Genomic DNA, 22823 nt, shown 5'->3' with positions numbered 1-22823 from the left:
CTTACCTGTGCAGGTGTACGTGTTGATCAGGCAGTGCTGGGCCTACAGTCCAGAGGACAGGCCCAGCTTCTCCTCCCTGAGCGACCAGATCCACAGCATCGCCCAGGAAGAAACGCCCAGCTGAAGGGCCAGTGAGAGCCAGCATCTACGGTTATAGATACTCATGGTATCTATAAACACCCCCCCGCCCCCCCAAACCAGGAAACAGGGTGGTGGTGCGGAAACTGGTTTATTGAAGAGTGTGTGTACAATGATGCACACAGATGGTGCTCCAAGCTGCCATGCAGGATATCCCTTCCTGAGTGTGTGCTGTGATGGTGGGTTTATCCTGGGAACGCTGATCACTCAACAGGCAACAGCTGTGCAGCCTCGCACAGTCCCGGAGTACAATCAGTCTGACCCGGGGCAGGTGGGACGGCTTAGGCCAGCCTTAACCACACACAGAATGGCAGTGTGGTCATTTCAAAGCGATGGTTATGTTATTTTCATTCATAGTTAATAATTCTTACAAGAGACACGGATATGTATAAATAATACATTTGAACTGTATCGGAATTTGATACTTTCTAAAAAAAATTAAAAATAATGCAGTTTTCAGTGTTTTGCCCTTCAGTAAGGCACATTTCCGATACCTGTAGCTAGATAGCCGCCTCCAAAGGGTTCATTGGAGAGCAGGTGTAGACAGAGGTTCATTATTCAGCGCTGCGACCTGCCATTATGCAGAGATGAAAGGCAGCGGAACAATTATATGAACGGGGTATTTTCCATGGACCACCAAATCATACATAAATGAACCCAAGTAAAGATATATATATATATATATATGGATTGAACACACATGCACACACAGACATGAATTTCCTTAAACGTGATCGAGGTCAATTTAAAGGAAGATGGCTTGTGTATTATGTCCAGTTGTGTTTTGCTTCTTCGATGTGCCTCATAACAGGGGAGGACCCGTGCTGCGAGTCATTCTAAAAGAATGTCGTTCCCTGAAATGTTTTCAATCAGTGTTTGATGGAGTTTAATTGTATTTCATAGTTTAATTGAAGCTCACAGCATTGTGCAATATGAGTATTGCATATATAAGGTTCTAAGAAAATGATAACATTTATGAATTATTTATTTCGTATATAGATCTATTTTTTTATCCTTCAATAATAGCTGAGATTTTGGTGGCCATTTTGCCAATGACACGTGATGTATCAAGCTGTTATATACATTTTTGAGTATACACTGCTTCATGGTAACCATCCTTTACAAATAAACTAAAGGGAGGCTTGGAGCATTTATCATTAAGTGTTATTTGCTGAAGTGATTTGAAGTACACCAGTAATTATCAATCAGGGATTACGAGACTTTGATTCAGGGCCACTTTATTTCAACAGAATTTTTATTATAGTATTTCTATGCAGCCTCAATTATTTGAGAGGTTTATCGTAGTTTAAATAGTACTTAGCATTGTGTAGCATCTGATCAAAGCAATAAAAGTTATTTAATGGGAATGGGTGTAGGCCTACCTAGCAATTGTAAGTGCTTGGCACTTGACTGTACCGACAGTAATGTATTTTTGTTTCTTCTGACAAATGTACTAATTGTAAGTCGCTTTTGATAAAAGCGTCTGCTAAATGCCCTAAATGCCAATGCACCATTTTGAACAACGTGTATTCCCTGTTGAGTTTGAATGTTTTTGCAGCCCCGTGAATGTGTACAACAAAATCCCCCTTGGGGCAAATAAAGTTGTATTCTATTCCATTCACTTATTTCGTTTTCCTTATTCATTCATTTATTCAGCGTTGACTAAGAATGGTCTGCGCCTGTCTGAGGATGCAAATGACTTGAGTAATGAGTGAGTTGCTATGGTGGCATGGCGAGGAGATAATAAATTGCCTCCCTGGTGACCACCAGCAATGGAACAACAACTGAACAAACAGTCTGGACAACGACTCTGGAGGGAAGCGTAAATCTGATTCCTTACCCCCTTATTATCCCAACGAATCACTAAATATTCCCTAAACCGACCCTCTACGGACGTGAAAACATGGACACCGTTTTCGTTCGATCCTTCGTGTAGGTCATCTCGATGAGCATTCCTTCTGACCTCACCCCTTGCTATCCGAATCCATTTTGAAACCCATCGTAAACCAGCATATAGATAGCTGTACAAACAGACATACATACAAATATACTGCCCTTTTATGATGATGCGGTTATTAATACCTTTCCCATCATGCCACTGGGTATCTCCAAGTAACAGCACCTAAATATACCTTCATGAATGCAAATGCTCTTCTGCTTTTACACATGTTGTATTGAGCTCAGTGACCGGTATCTCCTTTGTAGGCCTGTGTTTAAAGTAGGTTCTGGTGTTAGGGATAAGTTTGGCATAAGTTTTTGCTTTATTTCCGGTAAGTGTTTGGTAGTGCAGTGGTAGGGCTGATTTAAAGGTTGGTTTGCGTTGAGGTCTACGGTAAGATAAGGATTCATTTAAAGGTTGGATTACGGTTAGATCTAGGGTAGGACTGGGGTATGTTTAAAGGTTGGGTTCTAAAGTTTCAGTATGTAGGATTAAGTAGCGTGTAGCGGTGAGGTTGCAGATTGCAATCACCTGAACACCCCCCCTAACCTCTCCCTTGCACACAACCAAGAAGAAGCTTTGGTTGCAGTAGGCACTTCCAAAATGATGTCATCATATGTGATGAGGTGATGAGTGACGAGGTTTCTTGTTGTATTCATACATTTTATTTAGTTCTGTACTCTGTAAAGCTAATGATATTAGTTTATGCAGAAGAAAAGGATTATGATTCAAAAAAGTATCCCCAAGACAGAATAAAAACATGTATATATTCACCTTTATTAATTGGGAGGAACACAACTTCCCCTTTCTTCAATTCTTAACAGCATAGTGAAAATTATTTCAGTTTTTTGTGAACCCATATTGTAGTAAAAAGACAACTGTCCAACAGTCAGCCCCGGTCTCCACTAGAGATCCATTACTCACTTTAATTCACTTATTTAGGCCCCTTGGTAGACATATAGATCTTACAACATTCCCTTAGTGTTTAGGTTATAAAAATGATCCCATCCTATTATATATTTACCAGCATGATTTCCTTCTGAAATCGATTCTATTTGAAACATTGTTACTTGTCATGAAAGTGTGCGTTATTATTATTATTATTATTATTATTATCGTCCCTGTTATTTCCTCAACCCGGCACCAATACAGAAGACATACATTCCAACAGGCACCCAGGCACCGAGACACCCTCTCCCCAGTCCTACCACTGTCCTTATTGAGTCACTGAGCAGCTTTAAGGCACGGCGTGAAGACTTCAGTTCAGTTCACTTCTGCCAACAGATAAGCGCCGGGTCCCGCAACTGGTTCCACATGATGTAAATCTGATGCGGCAGAAACCTGTGCACCAGCAGAACGTCCTGGTAATAACAGGGGTCCCGGGAGTCCATCTTCTGCGAGGGGACGTGGAGCCCCGCAGTCCTGATGGCCCCGTGGCTGGCGGGTTTGAGCCCCACGCTGGCCAGGCACATCCCCATGTACACGTCATCGATGGGATGCAAGCCGATGGCCTTGGACGCGTTGTATATGACCATGGCGGTGTGGCCGGACAGGAGGTAGCCCCCGCCGCCGCAGTAGGCCGGGTAGGACTCCGACGTCTGCACCTGAACGGGCACGTAGTACTTGCTGTTGGGGTGCCGGATGGGGCCGACGTTCTGGATGACGGTGCCCACAAACAGGTGCCGCCCGCCGTCGTGCTCGCGCAGGAACTCCACCATGTTGTCCGTGTGGGCGAAGATGTCGTCGTCGCCGTTGAGCAGGAAGTGCGCCCGGGGACAGCGCTCCTCCATCCAGCCCAGGAAGAGGACCTGCTTCAGGGTCAGGTTGAAGAAGGAGTCGTTGAAGTCCCACTGGAGGACGTCGCCGTACTTCCTGTGCTCCAGCTGCAGCAGCTTGTTCAGCCGACGCTTCTCGAAGCCGGCGCCGGTCGTCCCCGAGATGAAGAGCCGGCGGATCCAGAGGCCCGCGTACGGCCGCTCCTCGGCCCAGGTCTCCCGGAGCACCTGCCTGCGCTCGTAGTTCATGGGGGACGACTTGATGACCAGGAGCAGGAAGACGTCCGAGGAGCCTTTGGGCCCGCCGCATTTGTCGGGCAGGTCCAGCAGCAGGGGGAAGGATTTACAGTGCTGGTAGTACAGGAAGTCTTTGAGGTGGCCCGGTAAGGTGGAGAAGCCTGTGACGTTGGACGCGGACAGGTTCTGGTGACAGACGTCCCACACCCGGCGAGCCGGCGGCCTCGTGTATTCTGCGGTGGCTTTTGGGAGGAGCTGATCGTGATTGGCTGATCTTTCTGGCCTCGTGGTGTCTAGATTGGGTCGAGTGGTTTGGTTATTCCAGAGCAGAAACACGATGCACAAGACCCCCATCAGAACGAAGGCCTCGATTGTCAAGCCTGCTCTCCTCTTCATCTTTGATATCGCTGCAATAGCACAGACAAAACCAGTTAATAACAATGGAACCATTTCTTATGACTAAATATTTCACTACGAAAGATTATGTATATAATAATAATTATAAATTATATTAATTATAATTGTGTACGTACAACTGTATAATGATGAATGAATGAATTCATGAGTTAGAGAAGAGATAGTAAGCAAATATATATATAAAGGAATTCATGAGAAAGAAAAGAGAAAGTAACATTGTGAGTGTGAGGTCACCAAGTGGTCCCACTCCAACTGAAACGCCCTCTCCTTCTATCACTGCTGAACCAGGGGGTCAATGCAGGGAATGGAACCCTGGATGGGCAATGTTCAAAGCCCAATATATGTCAATATAATGTAAAACGTAAAAAATGTAAAAGACTCATTAGCCCTGTGTAATAGATACCCTGTGTAATAATTAGAGATAGCGTCGTCATGGACCTCTTTGGTAACTAAACAGTCTGCTCGAGCTCCTGCACTAAATACACAAACAATACCTACAACAACACAAACTAACTACACAATAATACAGACTGGCTAATCTAGCTTTACTTCACACACTTGTGCACTCGAGCAGCATGTTTTAATCCCCCTTCCCTCCTTATTCCTGGAAACACTGTCCCGTTTCCAAATATAATAGAGTCACAATAGAGTAAGCTGCTTTTTAAAACAACTTGTCATCTGTTTTACCCGAGGTAGAGTCGTGGACGGTCACATCTGTAAAGTTGAATGACAAACTTTTGACATTTTGGCAATTTAAGCATGTAAAATCGGACACGTAGTCCCTATGAGGTGTACAGGAAAAAGAAGCTGTGGTCATCGAGGCACCAGGAGGCGTCTCCCATCGATCTACAGGGAATACAGAGGCCCTTGTCCAGCAACTGTTTGAGTCATGCTCTTTCACGCCAAGCCAAACCGCACCACACGTTGCAGGACTGGGGCCGGCTGCTTGTCAGGGAGGGAGAGTGCAAGGGGAGACGACCGGGAGCCAACAGAACTCGGGCCACTACTCGTCAGGGAGGGAGAGTGCAAGGGGAGCAGACCGGGAGCCAAGAGAACTCGGCCCACTACCCGTCAGGGAGGGAGAGTGCAAGGGGAGCAGACCGGGAGCCAACAGATCTGGGGCCACTACTCGTCAGGGAGGGAGAGTGCAAGGGGAGCAGACCGGGAGCCAACAGATCTGGGGCCACTACTCGTCAGGGAGGGAGAGTGCAAGGGGAGCGGACCCCGGAGCCAACAGAACAGGCCCCAGCGCCGCTGACCACGTCACGCTGTTGCGTGGGTCTGGTGTTGCATGGGTCTGGTGTAATGGAAAACGAAGGGTGGCGAGCCATGCTGTGTTGTCATGTTTGTCGAGGCCTGGGCGGAACGGGTTGGGCTTGTCAGACACAGAACGAGAGAAAGAGAGAGAAGAAGCGAGAGAAAGCAATGCAGAGAGATGTATATTGAGAGAGAGAGCGGTAAAGAGAGATGGAGAGAGGGAGAGAGGGAAGCAGAGAGAGAGAGAGAGAGAGAGAGGGAGGTAACGGGAGAAAGAGAGAGGAAGTGGGAGAGAGAGAGAGAGAGAGAGAGAGAGAGAGAGAGAGAGAGAGAGAGAGAGAGAGAGAGAGAGAGAGAGAGAGGGAGGTAACGGGAGAAAGAGAGAGGAAGTGGGAGAGAGAGAGAGAGAGAGAGAGAGAGAGAGAGAGAGAGAGAGAGAGAGAGAGAGAGAGAGAGAGAGAGAGAGAGAGAGAGAGAGAGGAAGCAGACCTTTTTCCTACAGCTGCATCTGCCAAACTTTCACACGTCCACAGACTCACTGAGACACACGTCATTTTGGCATTTTCTCTATAGCACTGTGCATTAATAAATAGTAAACAAATGACTGACCAAACTTAAACAAAAGTAGAACCCAAAGAAAGGACATCTCTAGAAATGCTGGTCTATAAAGATGGGTTTTTAGAAGTCACTAAAAACTGTCTAAAGATCGCCCCAGAGGACGACTCACACAGAGGCTTCTGTTTGTGGTAAAGAAGTTACATTACGGCTGGGCCTTTGGAGAATGTGAGGGGTTAGGTGTGCAATGACGACGATGATGTCATCTTGGCTGACATTACCTGCAGTTCACTGTGTATCTACTGCCTCCTACACGTTTGACTTTGATGACTTTCCATCCATCACTTTTTCTGTGTTGACCCACACATACATGCACACACACACACTGAGTTTGTCAGTGACAAAACCCCCATAAAGATGGCTTTCCCCTTGTATATTACATGCCCCTCCCAGTCAGCAGGACTTTCAGGAGCCCATGCACAAATGTGTACAGTAAGTACAGTACATTGCCACAACAGACTTCTACAGACTTCGCAATCACTTCAATTAAACCCCAACGAATGCAAGGGTCCCTTAAGACCTTCTTAGATTCTACAAGTTTCCAGGCACTTCTGTAGCCTAATTGAAGTCATTATTTGATTTGATTTGACTATTACTATATTATATTATTATTAGCATATTATTATTTGTTAAACATACAAATACAATATAATAGACACACACACACACACACACCCACACCCACACCCACACACACTAAACCTAAGCCTAAACAACAGGACATTTGTCTATGACTCATGGACAGTTGTAACATAGCTGACTCATCATTTACTTGGAAAAAACCAAGGCTCGGGCATGTTCATCTGAACAACGTTTCCCATCAACCACTTGCCCGTTAACATATCGGTTCCAAGGCGCATAACAGACCCTCTAATGTAGCCTGGATCAAAGGACTAGAGCCCAGACACTCTGAGATGTTGCAATGAAGGACTTCTGCATAAACAAGATAATGAGATAGATGACTGAGATAGATGGATCTGACTGGAGATAGGATAGGTTAAAGGGAAACTTCACCCATTTCCATTAAGTTTCGTATCGTTAGAAACCCACTATTTTTGAATGGCCGTGCATCATTCCCTTATTTTCTGGAGAGACTGGAGAGATCAGTATCGATATCCAACACTTATTGTTTAAGATGACGCAATATGACAATTTTTGCGTAGAAGTAAATAGGAAGTGTATGAGGGGAGGATTCTCGTAAAACTACAAGCAAGGGTGGGACCCACTGACGCTACAGACCTATTAGAGCAGTGCCAGTGGGTGGGACTTCACCAGCAGAAACTAAAATCCAGTTCACCAACTAATACTCTTCACTAGAAATGTTGTGTGAAATGATTTTCAAGCAGTCTTGCGGTATCAGCTTGGTAGATGGAACAGCGAGGTGTCCGATAGGCGGAGATCTAGATCAGCGGGAGTGGCCAGCGAAGCTGTGCATCGTGGTGCATGGTGGGAGTTGTTGTCTTCAATCCACAAGCGCCAAAAAGTCACTTTCTGCCTTTTCTCGGTCAAGACGGCACCAAATTAGAATTTTATTTTATTATTCGACTACATATAGGACTCAATTTCAATACATACATCATGCCTCCACCGGTGAAATGCTCCTTTAATTCACTTGAGGTTAACTGTTTATTCTCTTGCCAGAAGGACTAGGACTAGGCTTCTTTATGTTGAGTTGTCCGTGGACCTTTCTATAGAAACCACAAAGGCTGCATCTGATCACTAGTTTAATAATGTAGTTGCTACATTGTATATCGTTGTGAAACTATGTATTGACTGATCCTTCGATAGATTTCCGACACATTTAAGAAACTTTTTTAAACAAGGTTTAATAGACCTCATGTTGGAAATTTCAGTGATAGAAAAAAATACAAGCGGCGTATTGATCTACTATATGAGCAAGCAAGTACAACCGACAAGTCAGCGGGCAACCTGCCGGGTTAATGCCCTCCTCCAAGCCAATCAGAATCAAGCATTCTTAAACAAAGTAGAAGAACTACCATTAGTGACTAGGAACATTTCATCACTTCTAAACTGAATTGAATTAATGAATTCCTAGTTTCCAGTAAATATAGGAAAACATTTTATCTTTTATTTAATTATTTTTTACCCAAAAGTTATATTCGGGGGTAATTAAAGAAGTATCCGGGGCTAAAGCCCCTAATAAACAGCCTAGTGACGCCACTGGGCTTGAGTCACAGACACTCGGAGAATTTGCCATGAAGGAGTCCTGCATAAACCAGATTTAAGACTTTGATCTAATCAACAAAAGAAACGTACATCTAAAATAACGATTTATTCACAGAGCATGCATCTTAAACATTTCCTACCGCCTTCGGATAGCCTAGAGACAGGCGCACCAAAACAACCCATTCTTGTTACTAAAGCCATCTTTACACTTCAGCATCAAGTGCTGTCACTGTATACGTCTGCATTCATCCCGATGTTAAACGAGTGGTAAAACAACAAGGCCTAGGCTACTTACATAACATTATCAATGATACTTACCATTACCATAATAGGCCATAATATATAGATGAAAAATATATAGGCCTAGGCTATATGCACAAATGATATTAACATAATAACAGGACCACACTTCTGAGCGCCTAACGCTGAGGAGCGGGGACCCCGTTGCATGCAGCCCCGAGACGGCTGCACCGCAGTACGTCCCCGTTGCACGCGGGGAAAAACGCACCGGGCACGCGGCGCGGACTCAGCCCCGTTACACCCGGGGCTGTCAGCGGTGAGTTCCGCGGTGAGCCCCGTTGTTGCAGGCCAATGTGTTTTCTTGGAGAGAATAAAATAGAGCTAAACTTGTCAAACGTTGTCGTATGAACGTTGTTTCATTCATCGTTAAGGCAAATGAAACAACATGCATTAGGCTACCCCGTACGTTATTTATACTTCCTGAGAACAGTTATATAAATTGTACAAACGAATTGTTGTGTGCTAATTTATCTTAATAGTCCGGTAGAAAATATGCCTATTTTTTATTTATTTTTTAAGGACATTTCAGGTCTCTAATGATTAAACGAGACAACATTCATTTGTACCCCAGTCCGTTGTTTTCTTTTTCCTGAGAACAGTTCTAAAAAAAATTAAGACTAATTTAGTTTGTGCTAATTAATCTTAATAGTCCAATACGAGAACATAATGATATTAAGCAGATGACCATGTAGCGCATCCATGTGCTCCTCAATTTAATGTGTTAAAACCTTGTAACACAACCACACGACATCAATAAGAGCACTCTTACCTTATTTCGGTTTATAAAGCCGTCCACTAGCCGCGTGTAGCCTACTCTGCATATAACTTTGAAAGTGGCACTTCTAGCGGTTCTCGCACCGCCGCCCACACGTGATATCATACACCAGGCTGCCCCTTGCATGAGTGTTGCTTGCCTTGGCGTGCGAAGTGTTAGGTTTCTGCATCCCATCTACGTCACGAGTCCCAATCACTTAAGTTAAAGAGCAAGGGTCCCCGAAGACCGTCTTAGATTCTGCCAGGTTACCACACTCCGGCTGCAGCCTAATTGAAGCCTTTTATTTCATTGATAATTCCTTTTAGTCAAGTTACATCAAGTCAGATACTATTGCGTGCATTCGCTGTAAAACAATGTAACTAACACAGGATGCAACACACCCACCCACCCACACCACACCACACCACCCCCCCACCCCCCCCCCCACACACACACACACACACACACACACACACACAAACACACACACACACACACACTCCTACATAAAGTAAGTGGCAGTGTCAAAACTCATCTCCATGAATGGAGTTTGTAATTTTTCTAATTAAATATCCGCTAGTAACAAAGCTGTTTCATCACTTATTAGCTAAATCAAGGCCAGGTCATGTTCATCTGAACAGCATCAGGCAACCAAACTGCCCGTTACTTGTCCATAACATGGCACATAAGACATTCTGAGGTAGCCTGATTCATTGAAGATCATTTTTTTCATATATTCTTTGGAAAAGTTATATATGAAAAGGTGCTAGGCTTTCTGCAAGGCCTCTTCAAAGTTTCATACATTTGAACAAGATGTCAATTGGAAATTGCAGTTAACATACTCAAAGCTCAAAGAAGGAATCAAGAAGGTATGCAACCACCTGTAGTGTATTTATTTTGGATGCAAGAAATCATGAAGTCCCGAAGAAACCACAGACAGCCTCTTTGTGTAGACATCTGCTGCAGTTCCCTAATGTCTGCTGATTGAGCACATGACAACGAGACAGCTCTGTATGCATGTTTTACAATCGTTTTCATATGTTTATGAGATGAACATTTGAACATCGATCCCCTGTTTATATTTTCATTCAGCAGCTCTAGCACAGATTAACTAATGGAGTGGCCTCTACACATATCAGTCTACTAGTCGCTGTACCGGTGGTCTCAACTGATCAGCACCAGGAGCGACCTTTGAAAGGTTCTGTGGAGACATAATATCCTTTCCTGTTATGTTCGATCACAGACAGCAGTCCGCATGCTCAAACCCCAAGGCCTATGCAAAGACGACGGGGTTCAGCGTGATTTGGCTATGGTTTCTTCTTTTCAACGTCTCTAGTTTAGCTTAAACAGGAGGGATCTCGGCAGGTCCATGTTGGGAAAACCTCAGTTCGGGCAATCGTACCCACCGTCGTCTACCACCGCCGCCTGGAAGCACGCCGCCACTTTGTCTCCTATTCGCTCCTTCAGGCGGAAGCGCCGCCTGCTGAAGGTGCGTTCCTCCTGGGCCTTCAGGATGGCGTAGTAGTCGGAGAACTTGTTGAAGAGGAAGGAGATGGGCATCCCGTTGAGGATGATGCCGAAGGAGATGCAGGCGAAGGCCACGAAGCGTCCCAGGGTGGACACTGGAACCACGTCACCGTAGCCCACTGTGGAGATGCTCACCTGAGGAGGACAAAGCCAGCATGGTAGACAGAGCTTGTCAAAATAAAAGATGCATGTCCCTTTAAGAGACACCTGGAAACTATTCTAAGCAAACTCTGTAATTTATACAGATCCCTTACACATGCCATTTCCAAAACAAATCTTGCATTTTGTTTCCTGCAACTTATGGAAACCATTAGTCAAATCAGACTGGATTTGACTACATTAGATGGAATAGACGAAAATATTGGACTTACATTAACTGCCGTGCCCTTCTGTTGAACGTTTGTTACTTTGTGTGTTGTGTAAAGCTATATAAACGACTTAACTTATTAATAAACATCTTTCAACCGCTTATTAACCTAATTAGAATAAGCCACATGGAAGTTAGCCGAATCGGGTTTGAAAAGGTCAGGTTCCTCAAACACTGATAAAAAGAAGTCTGATCAGTGTGAACCACATGAATGTGATCCTTCAACATTTCATCGGTGTTCCAAGACATGTGTTGCCATCTGAACTTAATTTGAGCATCTAAAGGCTTCAGCTCCAGAAGTACTCACTGCGGCCCACCACCACGCATCAGGGATGCTGCTGAACGGCGAGTTGGGCGTGTCTCGCTCCACCGAATGCAGCAGAGCGGAGAAGGTGAAGATGCCCATGGCGATGAAGAGGAGAAGGCAGCAGACCTGCTGGTAGCATTGGCGCAGGGTGAAGCCAAACGCCCGCATCCCGGTGGAGTGGCGAGCCAGCTTTAGGATGCGAAAGACGCGCATGAGCTTCACCACATTGAGGACCTGGTCGAGCCCGGAGACATCGGCAACGGCCCTGAAGTCTTCTTCTTCTGCTTCTTCCTCCACGTCGTTGTAAGCCTCAAACACGATGAGCACAAAGTAAGGCATGCCCGCCACAAGGTCCAGAAAGTTGAGGGTGCTCCTCAAAAACTGTCCACGTTGACAGGTTGAGGCGAAGCGGAGGACGTACTCCACGGTGAAGAACACGATGGAGATGACCTCTACCCACTCCATGTACGTTTTGCCATAGATGGCGAAGCTCTTCATGTCCTCCACAGTGTTGAGGGTCAACGCCCCGATGGATAGGAGCACAAACAGGTTGGAGATTACAGCGAAGACTTTGGCCTTTGTCGAAGAGAAGGGGTTTTCCAGAAAGACCCAGAGTGCCTTGCGAGTGACCCCGAAGACCATGTCCTCGTAGCCGTCCAGGTCATCACTCACCTCGATCTCCGCCATCAACTCTCTCTCCACCTTCATGTTGTCTCTCAACTCATCCACCTTCTCCTCAAACATTATGCGGCAGCAGCGCTGGGTGTCTCGCAAGCTCACGCCCCAGTAATCCAGCTCTTCCTCAAAGTTGACGGGACAGATCTCCCTCATCACCCAAAGAACCCCGCTGGTGTAGAAATGACAGATGTAGTGGAAGAAGGCCGGATCGCGGTCAAAGAAGAACTCATTGCTCACTACAGAAAAGTCATCACACAAACTGAGTTGCTTTGAGCGGTCCGTGCAGATGGCCAAAGACCCGATCCGTGTTTGGGGATATTTCATGGCCAGCTCCCTGGGGATGTTAAACACTTTACCGCCAACATTTACATTAACTGTCTGCTGCAGTCTCTCTCCTGGTTTGGATCGCTTTCCTCTGGTGCAGGGGCTGTCCAGACATTCCATGGAGTGCCATGCCTTGACGCTAGTTTGCTGGGAAAAAGGAAAGGTTTTGTCATCCGTCGCATCTGCCAAAATACCAAAGGCCAGAACGTTAATGGTAGACCGGCGTTCATGCATCTGTCTCCAGTACAGCTGGACCCCCTGAGCATCCATGTGGACAACGTTTTTAAAAAGGCAGGAAGTCACTGGCACAACACAATGTAAGTCCAGGACAGGAAGGAAGACTCTAAGAAAACAGACTCAATTGCAATCTGATGATTCTGGCCGGCTGTGACACATTGATTAGCCAGTCGTCCTCCGGTATATCAAGGTACATGGTCAACACTATGTCAGTCCAGTCGGTCCTTGACGAAACAAGGATATCTTGTGTGTCCTGTCCTTAGGTGGGCAAATGAGGGCAGGGAGCTATTTGATGTGTCAGGTACTTGAGCCAGCCTCCTTAATCTCCCTGGTGTCCTGCCAATTGTCCTTAAGGACGTCATTTAGCGCAGACCTTGGATTAGGACACAAACGAAATGCAGAGTGTATTGTGGGGGAGGAAGCCGAATGAACTCATGCAAGGAAATGTAAGACCCATTTCCCCTTCCTTGCTGTCAACTCAGCATTTGGTGCCTACTATGCACGTGGCAAGCAGCAACAGGAGAAAAAAGATATATATACACCTCAATATAAATAATACAAACCAAAATATTATTTTTAGCCACTCATTGCCGTTAAGACAAAATTTATCTCTCAATCCAATCACTGCCTAATTTATAACACACACACACACACACACACACACACCCACCCACCCACACACAGGAAGTAGGCAAAGCCTTCTGTTACAGCTGTAACAAATAGCCTAGTTTAAATGTGATTGTCTGGTGATTTCTATAAAATATGAATTTTATAGAAAAAACGGACTCAAACATAATCCAATTTTAATCAGGACCCGTTCCAACCATTTGAGTAACGTCTTCATAAAAATGTAAATGCTTAAAAAAAATGCCTAATTGTATTGTGCTGTATTCAACAGTTAATAGTCTGTAACGGATGATGCAGGATGTATCTGATGGGCAAATCAAACAAAACAAACAAATACATCCAAATCAAACCACTTTATTACACCATGTAGTCTAAACCCTAGCTCTGGTTAACAGTGCAAAGTCCTAGGAGAGCCAATGCCACCCAAAATAAATAAACCAACCCAACGCGGACAAATAAATAGCTAACTTAACAATCAGCTCTCTAGCCCGCAGCTACTAGAACCTTCAGCGGTAGTCATATTGGCTAATCTTTTCAAAAAGGGGACATTCCTTAAAATAAAAAAATGCATTGTGCCTAAACCAACCAATCCCCTTTCATTTTAATAACATAACATAAAACTCTTAAAGGGTCTTCAACACCATCATCTTGCGATGGACTAAAAAACATAAATAAAGATCTTCCTCTTGTAATATATACACTACGTTACATCTCATCCCACAAGACTCCATGACACACATCAGACACATCAGATAAATGGAAGATTTGCATCAATACTAGTTAACCAGCCTGTTGTACCTCACTGTTTAACCTTGGGGTGGGAGTGGAAGGCATCGAGGCGTTGTGTACCGTTTCAAGTGTTAACGAATGCATAGATTATTGCTGCAGGCAGGTCGTGGAAGGCCAGTGCTTGGGTGGAAAGCCTTACAACGACTCAGACTGTAGCTAGAACCTTGACTGTCAGCTAATCAATTGGACTGAAATAAAAAGTAAAAAGCAATCTATTAGGCCATAAAGGTTAACCAATACTCCACTAAAGGCTGTTTAAGTGCAAAAATAAATAGAAATAAGAACTTTTCTCGATATAGATTAGTTTATATCCCATGTCCGGGCGTTGGACCTAAATCCCCAACCATGGAAGGTAGCCAGCAGGATTTGGCGCGCAGCAGGCTAGACAGGGCTATAAGTACAGCACAGTGTACCTCACAGAGGAAGGACTTATCCCAGCGGGAGTGCCAGCCACTACAGATCACATCACTGACCTTGGTGCTTCAGCGCCAGCAGAGGTGGCAACTGGGCGACGTTCATGGGAGGTTGGGGGGGGGGTGGGGAAGGAAGCAGAGGAAATGGGGTACGTTTCTGAGCGACTCTCCCCCTCACCCCCACGATAGGCAGTGACCCCTGGCCTGCATTGTCTCTTCCTCCAAACCAGGGGCTTGGTTAATACAGGGACCAAAGAACACACAGACAACACCCCGCCCTACGCCCTGCCTGGCAGAGGAGATCTCTCCGGGGTGAGCTCTTGAGCTGAGCTGAAGGTGCTCTGGGGGGGGGGGGGGGGGGGGGGGGGGCCGCAGCTTGTGGGCGACGTGGGTCCCGCCCACCCCCCGAAAAGGAGGAGGGAGCATGGGGGAGGAGATTCGTCTGGGTGGGGGCCGGATGGGCAGGTCAGTCCGTGTCCTGGTCCACCTTGAACAGCGTCTCCTAGAGCGAGGAGGAGGGAGACAACTCGGTGATGTCATGGGTTTTAGACCGGCGACGCGTAGATTTAACAGGTGATCTGCTGGGACCAATAGGAGGCAATGGAATGTTACAGTTCACTCACACACACAAAGTCCCCCAGTCATTAAGCCACTCATTACCGTTGAGACGCAGGTTATCTCTCAATCCAATCACTGCCTAATGTAACACACACACACACACACACACACGCACACACACACACTTTGTGCGGGCCTTACCCTGACAGTGCCTGTGTGTGGGGCCAGGGGGGCTCCATGTAGGAGGGGGTCCTGGGACTCCTTATGGAGCACGGTCTGCAGCTGGAGGGTCCTTGGGGGCCTCAACTCCACCCTCCACCACCAGCACGCCATCAGGCCCAGCAGCAGCGCACACAGGAACACTGCGGGGAGACCGCAGGGCACTTTGTGACCACCATGGAAATGGCGAGCAATCATTCCGTTTGACTTTCTTTCCTTCAACGCGCTCGCGCACACATGAAATTAACTCGAAACACCTGTCGAGGGGCGAAACTTATGCAATGCGAATCGAAAACACAAGTCTAAACAATATTCGACTCGGGAGAGAAGAGGGGGCCGATAGTTACCGATGAGCGAAAGGATCCAGGCGAAGGTCGCGTCAGGCAACACCTCCACCGCTGGGCTTTGAGGGACCACCGGCACGCCTGGGTGAACAGTGTACAACCCGAGTATGAATTAACCTTTTTGTCATCGGGTGGTTTTACCTTGACGAAGAACCACGGCTCTTCGCATGGGCCTTCGCAACTCTGCCTCTTGTATTCAGACTGTGCTCTCGTTGTATTCCGGGGAGTGTGTGTGTGTGTGTGTGTGTGTGTGTGTGTGTGTGTGTGTGTGTGTGTGTGTGTGTGAGATAATCTCCACCAGGGCTTTAGAAGTGTTGATAAGAATCGAACAAAGAGAAAAAATACTTGCCAGCATTTCGATTATAGAATATTTCTAGGATGTGATTTTATTGATTTCATTATTGTCCATCAGCATTGCCTGGAAGGATCAGTCCAAGTGTATTCAAACTGGCAATGAGATAGTTGAACACATTGCCACTTTAAGAAAGAGAGCTGCCAGAGTTATTTTGTCTGTCATTGTCCCTGCCCCCAAACTGTGGGTCAGATCTTGTCATTAGTTAGCAGAAATAGGAGAATGGTGTCGAGGTGCAATCAACACGCAATGCATCTTCTTAATCTAAGAAGGAATCGAAAGTATATTTTTTTGGGGAAGTCAGCATGACAGTTCCCCTTTGAGCTTATGGTTAAGTTAGATAGTAAATACATGTCTGAATCCAGCCGGCATCATAGTGGTAGGACTGTGGAGATTTTAATTTTAATTTGATTATTTGCCTGTAGTTGTAATCCCGCTGTTTCTTCATTTTGGTTATTGACATTCATCTGGTGAAACAAATAAATGAATACAGTGTTCATTTGCAACCTGATCTTCTGATAAGGTTTATCCTTGGGATCAGGGAAATGAGGGGCATTCCATGTATGGCTTCCCCATTAGGCTGCGTGGGTGCCTAAGGGCGAGCGTGAGAGTGCGTGCGTGTGTGTGTTCTACCGGTTGGTTGTAGGAGGGGGTGGGTGACTACCAGGGCCCCCGGTGGAGTGGAGGTCTGCAGCAGCACTCTGAAGGAGCTGCCGTTGTGTTTGTCCCTGCTGCAGACGGAGCGACTCCGTCCGTCTGACCAGTACACCTGCCCCTGTGGGGGGGAAGAATGTGAAATACAGACAGAAAGACAGCCAGAGGCAGCCAGAAAAAGAGAGACAGAGACAGAGAGACAGAGAGAGAGACAGAGAGAGAGACAGAGAGAGAGACAGAGACAGAGAGAGAGACAGAGACACAGAGAGAGAGAGAGAGAGAGAGAGAGAGAGAGAGAGAGAGAGAGAAAACTGAGCTTGACTTTACTTTTATGGCAAACACTGAACTTTCTTTGGGTTGGTGGGTGCGGTTGTGCGCGATGGTTGCGTGCGTGCGTATGACAGTGTGTTAACATTAAGTCTGTACCTCGAACACGGCCAGGCCAGAGAGCCGGTCCATGTAGCCATTGGACTTCAGCACGGTCTTGCGGTGTCGGCCCGCCAGGTCGACGCGGGAGACACTCCGGTCGCCCTGGTCCGCCCAGAACAGCAGTTGGCGGGGCACATCTAGGGTGGAGCGTCGGGAACACACCCCGGGGGAAGGATCAGATGGCCCTCCCTTCCATCAACACCACCCTCGGCGAAACACAACCCCATCGTCCAACCACTCCAAAAGACGGAACTCAAATATTTACACGTATGCAAAAGAATGAGGATGGATTCAAATTTCTTATACAAATATGAAACTTTCACACGGTTCAATAAACACAAGACGGATTTGAACCCAAACACTTTAGAGGAAGTTAAATGGTTTCGGGCCTAAACCACCCAGCCATACAACAATATATTATTTTACCACGGCCTATATTTAACTTACCTTGTTCATAGTATATCCCTGTATTAAGATCATACCTCAATATATTCCACTATACATGTGTACATACTTTTTTGCACTTTTTTGCACGTTAGATGCTAAACTGCATTTTGTTATCCCAACAAAAGGGGGGGTCTCTGAGTAGGTACCCCAGCCCAAGGACCCCCTCCTCTGGGTAGGTTCCCCCACCCCAAGGACCCCCCCTCTGGGTAGGTTCCCCAGCCTCAGGACCATTGGCAGGGACAAACAGGAGGCGGCCATCAAGGGGGGCTCCCTGGCCGACCTGAAGTGCCTCACAGTTCCCCTCCACCCACCCACCCATGTGCTGCGCTGGGCAGGACCACTGGACACAAGGGGCTGGCCCTGCTGGCATCCCCTGGCGCATGCTAAAGGGCTGATGATGGTCCCACGTTCACGCGACGCAAGGGGGTTACGAACCCCTTACGTCCTTGCAGACCCTCCTTGCGACCGCCGCAAGGGCCTGACGTGCGCCTCCCAAAAATGGTAGCCTTCCGTCGAGAAGACGCAGCAGCAAGGGCTCTGATTGGTCCGCTCACTAACACCCGACGCAGAACCATAAAGGTTCACGACTCTGCGAAGTGTCTGCGTGGTCATTACGTTGCGTGAACACGGAACCGTAATCAGCCCTTAAGGGTTTGCCGACTGAGGTCTGGACCGACATCCTCAGCCGGTCAGCTGGCCAAGCAGCCGTCGCCGCACGCTTTAAAAAAACACCTCTAGGTGCCGGTCCCAAAACACTGCACCACGGAATGTGGTTCAACGACATCATTCCCAAACCGATGAGGACACTCGGCACTGTGGATGCCAACACCGCCCTCGGAGACAGTCCCCAGTGCGTCGTGTTTCACGGCCCCCAGCCCATATCCTGTCAACTTATTTCACACTGTGTGTGCTCTCCTCTCCTCGCCCCTCCTATGTGATGGACCACCGTGAAACAGCCCTCGTACCATTATCAGGCTTGCAGGCCGCTCCACAGAGGATGGCATCACCACCTTGCTGCTTGCAACCACTGCTAAACTGTTCTGAAACCACTGCTCTTGAATTCACTGGTATGGTAGCATGTTATTACCACTGTCTGACCTGTTCATGTCTGGTCCGTAGTGTATTCACATATAGAGTGTATATGTTATTACCAATGTCTATACAGGGATGGGAAACTGGCGGCCCGCGGGCCCCATGCGGCCCGCATCCTCACTCAGTGTGGCCGAAAGATCATTCTAAAATATATTTTAAAAAGTTTGTTTTTTTACATAAAACTCGATCAAGAATACCGTCAAGATGGGAAGCAGAGTATCTGTTCATAGAATTCTAAAGCAAACCCATGCGTCTAGTTTGATTAAAAACGATATCAGTTATGAAATATTTTAACTTAGGTCGCCACTACAACTACTACAACTACATTGACTATGATGCTAGTTGTTGCACTTAATGTTGGGCCACTGTTTTTCAGTTTTGTGGCATCATTGAATGATGATGTATGTGAGCCCTTTGCACTGAAAAAAATACTAATCACTCATGTGGCTGTTGTTTCTTTTTTTCTTTGTTATATTTATTGTTTAACAAGAGTATAGGCATGTTAAAAATGCATTTGAGCATGGAAAATATGAAATGAATGTATGTTCGTTAAATTAACATAGACATATATATACAAATATTTTTGTTATTATTAAGAATTATTTTGTAGCTTCTCTGATATCCGATTATTATTATTATATATTAATTATTATTATTAAGTGCGCGTGCTGATGAAAAAATTGTGGCCCTCTAGATCATGAAAGTTGCCCATCCCTGGTCTATACTGTACATATCTTGCCCATAGTGTATTCACCTATAGAATATGCATGGTTTTACCACTGTCTATACTCTACATATCTTGCCCATACTGTATTCCTCCTATCGATATCAATACCTCACTCATACCTCAATTTATATATTCCACTATACACGGGACGGGAAACTTACCCAGAGATATGATCTGGGACGGGAAACTAGATGGTCTAGTGTTGGAGAACCTACCTAGAGAGAGGGTCTAGTGTTGGAGAACCTACCTAGAGAGATGGTCTAGTGTTGGAGAACCTACCTAGAGAGATGGTCTAGTGTTGGAGAACCTACCTAGAGAGATGGTCTAGTGTTGGAGAACCTACCTAGAGAGATGGTCTAGTGTTGGAGAACCTACCTAGAGAGATGGTCTAGTGTTGGAGAACCTACCTAGAGAGATGGTCTAGTGTTGGAGAACCTACCTAGAGAGATGGTCTAGTGTTGGAGAACCTACCTAGAGAGATGGTCTAGTGTTGGAGAACCTACCTAGAGAGATGGTCTAGGGTTGGAGAACCTACCTAGAGAGATGGTCTAGTGTTGGAGAACCTACCTAGAGAGATGGTCTAGTGTTGGAGAACCTACCTAGAGAGATGGTCTAGTGTTGGAGAACCTACCTAGAGAGATGGTCTAGTGTTGGAGAACCTACCTAGAGAGATGGTCTAGTGTTGGAGAACCTACCTAGAGAGATGGTCTAGGGTTGGAGAACCTACCTAGAGAGATGGTCTAGGGTTGGAGAACCTACCTAGAGAGATGGTCTAGGGTTGGAGAACCTACCTAGAGAGAGGGTCTAGTGTTGGAGAACCTACCTAGAGAGATGGTCTAGGGTTGGAGAACCTACCTAGAGAGATGGTCTAGTGTTGGAGAACCTACCTAGAGAGATGGTCTAGTGTTGGAGAACCTACCTAGAGAGATGGTCTAGTGTTGGAGAACCTACCTAGAGAGATGGTCTAGGGTTGGAGAACCTACCTAGAGAGATGGTCTAGTGTTGGAGAACCTACCTAGAGAGATGGTCTAGTGTTGGAGAACCTACCTAGAGAGATGGTCTAGGGTTGGAGAACCTACCTAGAGAGATGGTCTAGGGTTGGAGAACCTACCTAGAGAGATGGTCTAGTTCAGGGGTGCCCAACCTTTTTTGACCCAAGATCTACTTTTCAAGCAGCCAACCTCCCGAGATCTACCAGCAAACCTACCTTCAAGCGGGGGGGGGGGGGGGGGGGGGGGGGTAGAGAACAATTGTTGACGGGGGGGGGGGGGGGGGGGGGTAGAGAACAATTGTTGACGGGGACGGGGGGGGGGGGGGGGGGGTTGTATCGTGAACCTACGGACTTCAGTGGGGGTTTCATTCCGTCTGCGCACGGCACCTTCTCAACGATAATCAATAATCTTCCTCCCACTCAGGGTGAAAATGGTAGGTCTTAGCTTGTTTCCCCTCAGCCATGCCAACGTTTAGGAGTGTGTAACTACTGTTGACGGCTTTCAACTGCTGTTAACAGCACATGCGCTACCGCGCGTATATGTCCCGCGCAAATTTAATATTATTAAAAAAAAATAATAATAATCTTTTTCTTCGCGATCGACTTGGGATCTGTCGGCGATCTACTGGTAGACCGCGATCGACTGGTTGGGCACCCCTGGTCTAGGGCATTGTTTCTCAAAGTGCGGCCCGCAGAAACATTCCTGGCGGCCCGCAAAGACATACAGATGTAAGTAAAAAAATCTATACATATTTTTTTATTATTATATCAATATTAATTTCAGCAAAAATAAATAAAAATAAAGAGAAAATGTTTTTTTCCACCACTGGGATGCTGACGGCGTTTCCCGCCTAATTTTTTTTCCTTTGGTGGCCCTTAGTCAAATTCTGGGTTCCTAAATTGTCCCTCAGCTGTCAAAACTTTTAGAACCCCTGTTCTAGGGTTTGAGAACGTACCTAGAGAGATGGCCTAGGGTTGGAGAACCTACCCAGAGAGATGGCCTAGGGTTGGAGAACCTACTTAGAGAACGTCTAGTGATGGGGAACCTACCTAGGGAGATAGCCACCGGGTTGAAGATGGAGGAGGCCACCAGGGTCACCACGTCTTGGCCATCCAAGCCTGCTCTCCTGATTTTGGGGAAGTTGCCGCTCTCTGCCCAGAAGAGAAGTCTGCCAGAAAATAATGCTAGTTAGGAGCCGTGGATAAACTACAAGAGCTGAATGTTAGCGGAGAATATTGACAGCAGAGGTACTTCATCGAGATTGTATCCAATTCTACAGCAGTGAGATCCGACTGCACAATCGGATTGATTGAGAGCCTAACTAGCCATGTCAATATCAACAATATGCGAACGGGCATTTCACCTGTGAATGTATAACTGCTTGGTTTAAAGGATCTGAAACTTTAGGCCGGTCACGCATGAAAATGTCATGGCAACTTTTGTGATCACATCCCGGCAGTAGGCATTCAAAGGTATAATATGCAAATTGTGCCACGAGGGGTTCTCAATCAAAAGAGGAACAAAAAGTCGTAGTATGAAGACGTCTTGAAGTAGCGTGGGAACATAGGAGTTGTAGTCTTAACCACGATCACCGGGGGAAATCTCTCCGAGATGGCAGAAATCATCTTCACAGATGACTTAGTATATATGAAATATGTTTTAGTCACGCATCTCTGTAGAGCAGGGGTGCCCAACATTTTTTGACCCAAGATCTACTTTTCAAGTAGCCAACCTCCCGAGATCTACCAGCCTAGTGTCAACATTGGGGGGGGGGGGGGGGGGGGGGGGGGGGGTTGTATCGTGAACCTACGGACTTCAGTGGGGGTTTCATTCCATCTGCGCGCGGCACCTTCTCAACAATAATCAATAATCTTCCTCCCACTCAGGGTGAAAATGGTAGGTCTTAGCTCGTTTCCCCTCAGCCATGCCAACGTTTAGGTGTGCGTAACTACTGTTGACGGCTTTCAACTGCTGTTGACAGCGCATGCGCTACCGCGCGTATATGTCCCGCGCAAATTTTTTTTTTTTTTTTTTTTTAAATCGTCACCCCTCGCGGTCGACTTGGGATCTGTCGGCGGTCTACTGGTAGACCGCGATCGACTGGTTGGGCACCACTGCTGT

General features: G+C 46.4%; 4 protein-coding genes across 5 annotated transcripts in view; 1 reads left to right on the top strand and 3 right to left on the bottom strand.

Annotated features, from left to right (window-relative positions):
• jak3 (Janus kinase 3 (a protein tyrosine kinase, leukocyte)) overlaps positions 1 to 2829 on the top strand; it is a 28318-nt gene extending 25489 nt beyond the window's left edge. Inside the window, exon 24 of the mRNA XM_056603617.1 lies at positions 14 to 2829. Within this exon, the coding sequence (XP_056459592.1) occupies positions 14 to 124 (111 nt within the window). The 3' untranslated portion in view covers positions 125 to 2829. The remainder of the gene's footprint in view (positions 1 to 13) is intronic.
• Positions 906 to 9955, bottom strand: LOC130393046 (N-acetyllactosaminide beta-1,3-N-acetylglucosaminyltransferase 3-like). Its single transcript, XM_056603619.1, has 2 exons — positions 9635 to 9955; positions 906 to 4496 (listed from the first exon to the last, which is right to left on the bottom strand). The coding sequence occupies exon 2, from the start codon at positions 4483 to 4485 to the stop codon at positions 3346 to 3348; it is 1140 nt and encodes a 379-aa protein (XP_056459594.1). The 5' UTR covers positions 4486 to 4496; positions 9635 to 9955; the 3' UTR covers positions 906 to 3345.
• A 544-nt stretch (positions 9956 to 10499) lies between these two features.
• On the bottom strand, positions 10500 to 13454 carry LOC130393108 (potassium voltage-gated channel subfamily V member 2-like). The gene is made up of 2 exons (XM_056603697.1): positions 11821 to 13454; positions 10500 to 11281 (listed from the first exon to the last, which is right to left on the bottom strand). Exons 1-2 carry the CDS (start codon positions 13090 to 13092, stop codon positions 11003 to 11005), a joined length of 1551 nt encoding a protein of 516 aa, XP_056459672.1. The 5' UTR covers positions 13093 to 13454; the 3' UTR covers positions 10500 to 11002.
• A 436-nt stretch (positions 13455 to 13890) lies between these two features.
• Positions 13891 to 22823, bottom strand: part of LOC130393107 (low-density lipoprotein receptor-related protein 8-like) — a 30448-nt gene continuing 21515 nt past the window's right edge. Inside the window, exons 9-14 of one of the 2 annotated variants that reach the window (XM_056603695.1) lie at positions 21752 to 21870; positions 17442 to 17581; positions 16995 to 17136; positions 16013 to 16090; positions 15648 to 15808; positions 13891 to 15390 (exon numbers count right to left, since the gene is read on the bottom strand). In XM_056603695.1, the coding sequence (XP_056459670.1) occupies positions 15355 to 15390; positions 15648 to 15808; positions 16013 to 16090; positions 16995 to 17136; positions 17442 to 17581; positions 21752 to 21870 (676 nt within the window). In that variant the 3' untranslated portion in view covers positions 13891 to 15354. Of the gene's footprint in view, positions 15467 to 15647; positions 15809 to 16012; positions 16091 to 16994; positions 17137 to 17441; positions 17582 to 21751; positions 21871 to 22823 lie in introns of both variants that reach the window. The other variant, XM_056603696.1, reaches the window with a different exon arrangement.

The sequence above is a fragment of the Gadus chalcogrammus genome, chromosome 12, assembly GCF_026213295.1.
Source record: "Gadus chalcogrammus isolate NIFS_2021 chromosome 12, NIFS_Gcha_1.0, whole genome shotgun sequence".
In the NCBI taxonomy this organism is placed as follows: Eukaryota; Metazoa; Chordata; class Actinopteri; order Gadiformes; family Gadidae; genus Gadus; species Gadus chalcogrammus.
Note: the sequence above shows the minus strand (reverse complement) of the source record. Positions and strands in the feature narration are given on the sequence as shown.

Excerpts from the sequence above, each read along its gene's own strand:
- LOC130393046 (XM_056603619.1), bottom strand. The coding sequence starts at position 4,485 with ATGAAGAGGAGAGCAGGCTTGACAATCGAGGCCTTCGTTCTGATGGGG.
- LOC130393108 (XM_056603697.1), bottom strand. The coding sequence starts at position 13,092 with ATGGATGCTCAGGGGGTCCAGCTGTACTGGAGACAGATGCATGAACGC. Across the intron at positions 11,282-11,820 it reads ATGCGTGGTGGTGGGCCGCA|GTGAGCATCTCCACAGTGGG; the intron begins GTGAGTACTTCT and ends TGTCCTCCTCAG.